Raw genomic sequence first — 9530 nt, forward strand, 5'->3', positions numbered from 1 at the left:
ATCAACTGGAGAACAGAAACCAAGACTGACACAAGATTTCATCTAGTTGCTTACAAAATACTTGAGAAAATATTACAAACTGCAACTAGTGAGACAAAATACGATTAACCATAATGAACTGACAAACATAACAATGTTTAACACAATAAGACTGAATGTTCAAATGCCCAAGAAATGAAAAAAACAAATAACTAGTCAGTCTGGTGCAAGCACACTTCTCCCCCTTTGTGACATAATTGATGCTGAAGTCTTCATGAACTGTTGCAAGTTTTGTTATACCATCTTCAGCAACTCCCCCTATCTTCAGGTTTCCTGGTCTTCATCTCCCCCTGAGTCGTGGTCATCATCTTCTCTTTTCTTCTTCTTCTCAAGAATTTCCAGGCGAGATATAATCTTCTGCTTTTGTTTGGCAATGATGAACAATTCTGCAGATAATGCTCGTTGCCTCCTCTCCACATCTTCTAGTTGCTCTTTCAACATCTTCTCATATTCTTCTTCTACCAATAGATTTGCCTCTTCTTCATATTCAGGCATTGGTGGTGGAGACACCCTTCCTACAGGTAAATCAATCTTCTTACCTAGGCTGAACAGTTTCTGAGAAATCTTCAGCTTCTTCACTGCTGTGACTGCTTCTCCCTTCCTGAGTTGTACTCCATGTTGTAACAAATACTGCGACAGCAGTGCAGGATATCCAAGTGATGTTGAGGAGCTTGTGCAGTCAGCTTCTTTCACAATATTTTGGAAGATCAGCCTTCCCAGATTGAACTTCTTGCCAGTACCAACAGCAAACAATAATAGAGCAAGCTCCTTTACTATGCTAGAATTGTGCGAGGCTGGTAACCAATTCTGAATGCCAAGTCTATACAGAACATTGTACTTGGCCGTAAGGGTGGATGCTGGGAGTCTTGTTTCTACTCCCCATGACTCCGTTCTTCCTCCAGTGATCTCTTTCAGAGCTTCTTCATTCAACTCAAGCCCTTCTTCATAGTTTCCCTTCACCTCTGGTTTAAACTCCAAGAATTTATTCAGACAAGTAGGAGTAAAAGGGATCCACTTACCTCGAACATAGACTCTAGTAATGCCTTTGTCAGATGGAAGTAAATTACTGTAAAACTCTTGGACCAATGACAAACTGTAGCTTTCTGGAAATGTCGCAGACTTGTATAAACTTCTTTGTTGTAGCAGCTCAGTCAAGCCATACTTCTCAAAAGCTCCTTCATCAATCATCCTTTCAACCACAACTCCTCTCCCTTCAACAGATTCAAACTTCTTCTTGGATGCTTTGTCATAAAATCTGTCTTCATCACTGTCTTTTGCCGGTTGGGTTGCTTTCTTCTTCTTTTCTTTCTTAGAGCTTGCTGATGGTTTCTCCCCCTGTTTTGTAGCTTCAGTACACTTTCTCTTGTGCCTAGGGGAAGCTTCTACTCCGGGATCAGAGAAAGACTTTCTTTTGCTAACCTTCTCCTTCTTCTGGGTTTTCTTCCTTGACTGGGCCTTCTTTTCTGACGCTACTTTCTTCCCTTTAGCAATCTGGGCAACACGATCTTTGAGTGGGATCTCATCAGAACTATGTGAACTGTCGCATGTTGCAGAAGATGTTATAGCGGTGCTTTGTGACATGTTACTGTTTCTATAGGTGCTTCGACATGTCGGTGTAGATCACCCAGAACTTCACTTAGAATAGTAGCAGCCTCTTCTTCAGCACTAGTGGGAGCATCTGTACTCCTTTCTCCAATAGTTTCTTACGCTTGTGCTTGAGTGCGCTTCTTTTCTCGCGATATCTTCATCCCTAGCCCTGTTGCTCTTTCCGAACCTTCTCCCTCTTGGAGCGATGAGTGGAGTCCTCTGTTCATCTTCCTCATTCTCTCGAACATATGCTCCTGGAAAAAGACTCACGAACCCATCTCAAAAGATCATCTCCCGTCTTTGACACCGAAGGCAAGTCTTGAGGCGATGTTCCCGCTTCTCTTACTTGACATCCACGAGAAGAAACATAAGGGACAATCGCTTTCCCCAAATCTTCTGATTCTTCTCTCCTTGGTGGGCTTCCTCCAGAATCAGTCCCTCTCATCTTAATTCCGCAATTCGGGCAGCAATTTCTTGTGGGGTCGGTGGAGCACGGCGGGCCATCCTCTTTGTCCTCATCTTTTCTCACTGTCTTCGTTTCTTTCTTCTCTCTCTCTCTCTCTCCTGATTTCAAAAACAATCTTTGGAAACAATTTGGGATATTAGGGTTTTTATGCCCCCATTAAATAGTTATAACTTCCAAGGCACCCTTTCAAAAAAATCTCTTTTCAAAAATAATCCCTCTCTTTTTTGAATATTTTTTTTTTATTTTCCCTCCTTTTTATTTCCCTTTTTTTTTTGTTTTTTTTTTTTTTATAACTTTGAGAGACATCAAGAGATTTTCACTCCTTGGAGTGTTTTGCTTGTTGACTTCATAGGACCTCGGTCAACATATTGATTGTTGTACCATAATGTTGTACCTGTCTGATTTATCACCATCTTCAAACCTGAACTGGAGAACTCTTCTTCTTCTCTTGGTACTTCACCTTTTCGAATCCACAATTTCTTGATTACAATAGTCTTCCCTCTAACTTTTCTTTTAATGATTGCTTCTTCATGTCCAATTATTCTTCCACTTTTCAAGTCTTCTTTCAATTTGTTGCACTTGGGTCTTATGTGGCCAGTTTCTCCACAATGAAAGCATGTAGGCACTTCACTTTTTTGGTTCTTCTCTTGCTTTGACTTGTTTTTTTCTTTAACGTTTTGTTGGGCGATTGACTTGACAAACACAACTCCCCGAATCTTCTGTCTTGACACTTGAGCTTTTCTCCAATATACCCAATACCATGTCGGGCTTTACTAGTTCTTCCAAGCTGAAAAGAATCTCGTCAAGCTTGGCGAGTACTCTTATTCATGGAGTCCAATGTCTTCTCGAGCATTGAGCGACTTTTTCTTTACATATACTCAACTCTTCCTCCAAGCGTTGGTTTTGCAACATCATATCATTAAATCTGTTCATTATGAGTTTATAGTTTGTGAGAAGATCATTTTACGTTACCTCATTGTACTCACTTTCGTCGGTTTCGAGTGTATGTTGTAGGCGATGTTGCAACATATTACGCAGCAGCGTGGATCCATTCATCATAGCAGAAATGACGTATGATGGTTGCTCGGACTTCCTTCATCGTCTTCTTGATTGCTACCATCCGAGTCATCACTCCATCTAGCATTCGAGTGATTTTTCCTTTCTTTCGAGAGTATTAGCACAATCGGCTTGATAGTGCCCAAAGCCTCCACATTCTCTACACTTGATCTTCATGAGGCGATCTTCAATTTTTTTCCCTTTTTTTGTGATGATCTTTGACTTCTTCCTTTTTCTTTATTCGGACCATCTTTTTCTTTGAAATTTCTTGCCTTGTGTCTTGTATCTTCCGAGCATGTCATGCATCTTTCTTGACAAGAAAAACAATTTCTCTATCCTCTTCGTCTTCATCTTACATTATATGACGATGTTGTAACTCCTTCCATTTTATTGCTTCAACCTTCAAGGCTATATCTTCTATTCTTCTTTCGAGGATTGAGGTTCATCTCATATGCTTGCAAAGACCCCATCAGCTCGATCCGGTTTCATAGTTGAGATGTCTCTTGCTTCTTCTATTGCTGAGATTTTTTTGCATCAAATCTTCTTGGGAGAGATCTAAGTGTCTTCCGGGACTAGCTTCTTATCCCGAATACTCCTTGCCGAGCTGGTAGGCTTGATTTGCAATGTCCATCAGTTTAGCATTGAACATGGCTATCGTCTCATCTTCTCCCATCCACGAGATTTTTCGAACATAGTTGTTAACATTTGAAGTTTGGATTCTCTTACCAAGTTGGTACCTTCATGTATGGTTTGAAGAATCTCCCAAGCTTTCTTGGCACACTCGCATGTTGCAATATACTTGAACTGGTTCTCATCAACACCTCCAAAAATTGCATTTAGAGCTTTTCCATTAGCATTAGCTTTGCGCATGTCTTCAACACTCCAACAGTTTTTCTTCTTCATGATCACGTTCTCGTCTTCATCAACTAGAGTAGGAGGAGACCATCCTTCTTCTACAGCAATCCATGCACTCTCATCAATGGACTTGATAAACGCCTTCATGCGTGCCTTCCAATATGGATAGTTGGATCCATTTAGCAACGGTGGTCGTGTGACGGAAGCTCCTTCTTTTCCGGCCATCAATGGAACTTGTTAGGACCTCGCCGACTTTGAAACCAAAGTGAAAACGGTGACCAAGGCTCTGATACCACTTGTTAGTTCCTCCGGTGTGGTTTGAGGGTATTAAGTAGCACTTAAGCACTCATAGAAGTCTCACACAAACCAATAAAGAAAAAGCACACAAACAAACACAAGGAGACACACAACGTTGATAACCCAGTTCGGCGTCCACTCGCCTACGTCTGGGGGGCCAAGCCCGGAGATAAACAATCCACTAAAAGAGGTAAAAATAGATGAGTACAAACACTTGTCACTCACACTCTCAACAATAAAGATCACTACCCTCTCTAGATTGTTTGGTGCTCACACACTCTCCTCAAAGAGTTCCCCAAGAGTCACACCTTACAATCTACGAGCAAGGTAACTTATATAGACGCCTCAACGTCTCAAATATAGCACATACCTCTTTTAGAATCTCCGCGGCTACTAATTTAAAAACCTGCCGAAATTAGTCAGTTTGCAACTCCTGTTGTAACATAAGTTGCAACATGGCTACGATCGCTGACTTGAGTCGAGTTACGGTTACGTTGCGGGACGACCTCAAGACCCATCAACCTCCCGGTCATGCTTAGTCCGAGTCGATGCGACCCAAATCTCCCGATCCCGATCGCGGCAACTAGCCTACCTCCTCGGTTCCTCATCACGCAGCCCCTCGCAAGGCGCCGCGTCCTTGTGCGTCTTCACGAAACTTGCCAAACTTAGTCTTCAATCTTCCAAGTTTGGTCTTCAAAGATTCTCCAAACTTGATCTTCAATTCACCCAAGTTTGGTCCTCAAATCTTGCCGTTAATAGACTTCAATGATTCTCATCAAGGATTCTTCAAATCATATCTCCTTCATTCACACCATGAATAGATCTTTCTTTAATTAAGCTCCACCATATTTAGTCTTCAATCAAATCACCTAAATATGGTCTTGATATGATCTTGTCTTCAAGTTGTAATGCATTGCCAAAAATAACGCCACCAAGATCTTTAAGATAGCTTCACCATGATCTTCAAGATATTTGGCTCCATGTTAGAGACTTACTAAAAATAGCTCTATTAAGATCTTCAAGATGTTTGCCTTGCACTCCAAGTCTCCATGCCATGTCACCATGCTTGCCACATCATCAATTATGCTTTGTCACCTTGGTTGCCACGTCACTTGGTCTAGGTGTCAAATCATGCCAATAAATAGTGCGGTTGCACTAACATTACTTATTCCTCCTATACATTAGTTCTAAATCATTTATACTCTACAAAGAAGTTGAACTATCAAGTTTAATCAATAGATGTACAACGTGTGCCATACTTATTCCTTCTATACATAACGCATTATACATAGAAAAATTATTAATAGATTCCTTAACTCTTGCATAGCCAAAAACATTAGTTATTTATAGTTCATCATAACACCAATGTCAACAAAGCAGAGAATAAAATCTTATATTGCAATTTCAGCAGATAATTTATGATCATCTGAAGGAAAAATGCCGACTAGTTTTTAAGTATGTGAATAATTGTCCAATTCTGTAAACCATTTAGGAGACCATAAATCAATATTTTACATTACTCTTTTGGTATTTATTTTTTCAATCTATATCCTTTAAAAAGTATCTCTTCACATGCATATTTTCCCCTTCGAATGACCCTGCAAAACTATCCTTAATAAATCACCCTTCCTATACGATATAGCATATAGTACAACATTCCAAACAATACGCATTGACAATGAAATTATTTTCTAGTTATTTAGGCCATAACAAAAACAAGCAATTATTTTCATAATAAATTCTCTTCCTAGGAAAAACTAAACTTAACACACTTCTTTAGACTGCACAACCAAAATCAAAATTTATTACAGCATTAAAGTCCCAAAGAAATTCAAAGTGCAAGAAAAAAAATATCAAATCAAATTCTTTACATCCATATATCATCAAATGATACATTCAAATCAAAGAGACAACATGTAAAAGATTGACATTGCTCCCCAAAAAATATTCCACAAATATATCACACTAAACCAACACCAAGATAACACCTTGTCGTCACCCAAATTCACAAAATTCAAGGAAAAAAAGGAGTTGAAATCAAACCTAACAGAAACCCCGCCAAAATAACTTCAAACACAACCACCAAAAGAAAAAATCCCACGCTGCATCTAAAAACACCAATAGAACAACATCGAATACCAAAAAAAAAAAGAAAAAACAGCCAAACAATCAAAACATCATGGATGAAAATCAATTAGATCCAAAATATAAAACACAAGTCATCGATGGATCGGTGGATCAAAAGAGAAGGCACTAAAGATGGGTAGGGATGGCAACGGGTCCGGTCGGGTGCGGGTTTTACTATACCCGTACATGTACCCGCTACCCCGCTAGTATACCCGAACCCGACGGGTTTTAAAAACCCCAACCCACACCCGCACCCGACGGGTAATCGGGTACCCGCGGGTATACCCGCTCCCGCCCCCATATTAAAAAAATTAATAAAAAAATTTTTTTTTATAGAAAAATAACTTAAAAGTAATTATAATTATTTTATAAAATAAAATAAAATTATTGTAAAATTACAAGACTAAACAAAGAGGAAAAATAAAAAACCCTAAATTGTTAAATTGTATAACATATTAGTATATATATGTATATATATTATATAAATATTTTAGTAATTTTAATTTCGGGTCGGGTACTGGTTCGGGTACGGGTCGGGTATTAGAATTTCCATACCCGCACCCGCACCCGTTTCATACAAATCGGGTTTTACCCGAACCCGACCCGAAACCCCGTCAAATCGGGTTTTACCCGTCAAACTCAGGTCGGGTCGGGTCGGGTAGGATCGGGTTTGAATATTATTGCCATCCCTAATGATGGACAAAGGAAGAGTGGTGAATCCAAAACAAAGGAATCGAGAGAGCAATGATGATCGGCATCTAGGCATTGCGATCACCGCAACGACGGTGGATTGGTGATGGGGGAAAGGGAAGAGGAAACTTGCAAGAGAAATGGAATTAAAGAAAAAGGGAAAAAAAAAATTCTTCCCACACCTCTGTAGAAACCACCGACAACTGAGATCCCGATGTGCACCTTCTTAGAGAGACTACAGCAGACTTGGTTGGCACCTCCGACGCCGGAGCGGGCGACGGGAAAAAGACCTTGAGAATCGGGTCACGAACCCAAAAAACTAAGGAAAAAATTTTTTTAGTTCCCACCTCTTTTTAAATTACTATGGAATCATATGATTCTATAATAATTTTATACTATCAAAAGAGTATCCAAACACCCAAACTAGGCCTCAATGATAAATAATCAGTTCAATACCTCTATAAAAGTCTTCTGAACTAATAATGGCAAGGAATATTTCTACTCAATTATTGATAATTACCTTGAGCCCAATGGCATAAGCCATCAAAGTTCATGGCCCAACACACCACAACAAAATGATGTTGCCGAACAGAAAAATCGCCATCTTCTTGAAGTTGATACAACCCTAAGTTTTGCTATGAATGTTCCTAAATATCTTTGGGGTGAAGCTATACTAACACCTGCTTACCCCATAAACCGCATGCCCTCAAAAATCCTCAATTATGTCACTCTAATGTCAGTCCTTCTTTAGATCTACCCAACTTTTCGATCTGTGTCATCTATCCCACGAAAGATCTTCGGTTGTTTCTTCAACCACAATATCGATCTAAGCATGATCCAAAATCAATCAAATGTCTCTTTATTGGATATTCACCAACTCAACGCGGATATAAGTGTTACTCCCCTATTATTTATCATGTTTTCGTGTCCATGGATACGACACGAGACGGACATGGCAACACGGTAATTTCAGAAAATTAAGGACACAGGTACGGTAGGACATGGCTCTAAAAAAATATTATATATTTATTATAAATATAAATCTATATATTTTTCATGTAATATATGTCATATATTTACCTATAGATTAATTTAGTGATCTTGTGTATTGGGAAGTAATTATAAAATATACATGGGTATTTTAGAAAAAATCATTCACAAAGAGCATGAGTGTCCGAAGTATTCGACACCGTGTCCAGTGGTGTCCACCGTATGTCCTTGACACAAATACGTCAAGCTCCCCTGTTATTCGAAATATAATAATATGTTAACCTACTTCAGATAGGAGGCCGTTAACAGTCTCCAGTCTTCATCACTCAACAATACCTACCCAAACTTAGAACCAATAATTGAATAACCCAAAGATGATCAACACTAAAATCTCCTCAAACACAACATGAATTATAAAAATCATTTTATTTAACCACCTGATTCTCAAGACTCGCAATCCACAACCTCATTTTTTCAATATCAAAGCAACCCGCCATGCTTCACCAAAGTTTTTTGACGCAACATTGTCATCAAGGTCCCAATTACACTCAAACTAAGCAACATTATTTGCAGAAAAAAACTCAAGAAATTTTCAATCAACAAAACGAACCCTTCTACTAAGGAGAACTTTCCAGATTGATCCTCATAAACTCCATCTTGAATTGAATCAATATAAGGATGAGCAGTAATCCGTAACCGTAAATTAAAAATCGGACTTAAACCAAGTTAAGAGCTTTTGCACTAAAATCAAGAAGTCTTCTTCAATCCCATGGTGAAATCATGGCCTGACCTACAATCAATAAATTTACAAATCATCCTCTCAATTAGCAAACATTTAAGATCAAATTTCGGTCAATAACAACCAAATTCCTCCGATTCCTTCGAGTAGGAGAAACAAACGAGGGGAAAAATCTAATACCGAATCAAAATCCAATTTTTCATTGGCGATTCCAAACACGAAAGATAGAAGAACAAAGATTGGATCGAAGCTCACCGAATATGGCGATGATTCAAGGGAAGATCGCAAGGTTGGGCGATTGAGGAGAAGCGCAGCGAGAAAGGCTTTTCCGGCGACCGCGAAGTGAAAAGGGAATTTAGTTTTTGAAAACTGCTTTTTTCATTCAGAACCCCCCAAAAAAATATAATTTACAATTTTGTTACTTTGTTTTTTTTTTTTAAAAAAAAAAGCAATATATTGAAAAAAAATTATGTTTTGACATGGATAAAGAGAAAATGAAGAAAAATAAAACTTATTAATAATTTAAATTTTAAACACCAATTGCACGTACAATGCTAGCTCAATAAAAAAATTTCTTTGAGTGGAAAAATGAATGGATGATACATATTTTAATGGTAGATTGAAACTAAATTAGGTAATCTTTTAACATTTTTTTAAAAATTTATAACTCATAAAATTAAGTTT

The 9530-nt window shown here is 38.5% G+C and overlaps 1 protein-coding gene across 1 annotated transcript; it reads right to left on the minus strand.

Annotated features, from left to right (window-relative positions):
- Positions 1-303: 303 nt before the first annotated feature.
- On the minus strand, positions 304-1620 carry LOC120251358. Its single transcript, XM_039259897.1, has one exon. The coding sequence runs from the start codon at positions 1618-1620 to the stop codon at positions 304-306; it is 1317 nt and encodes a 438-aa protein (XP_039115831.1).
- Positions 1621-9530: the final 7910 nt, after the last annotated feature.

This window comes from Dioscorea cayenensis, chromosome 20 (genome assembly GCF_009730915.1).
Source record: "Dioscorea cayenensis subsp. rotundata cultivar TDr96_F1 chromosome 20, TDr96_F1_v2_PseudoChromosome.rev07_lg8_w22 25.fasta, whole genome shotgun sequence".
Lineage (NCBI taxonomy): Eukaryota > Viridiplantae > Streptophyta > Magnoliopsida > Dioscoreales > Dioscoreaceae > Dioscorea > Dioscorea cayenensis.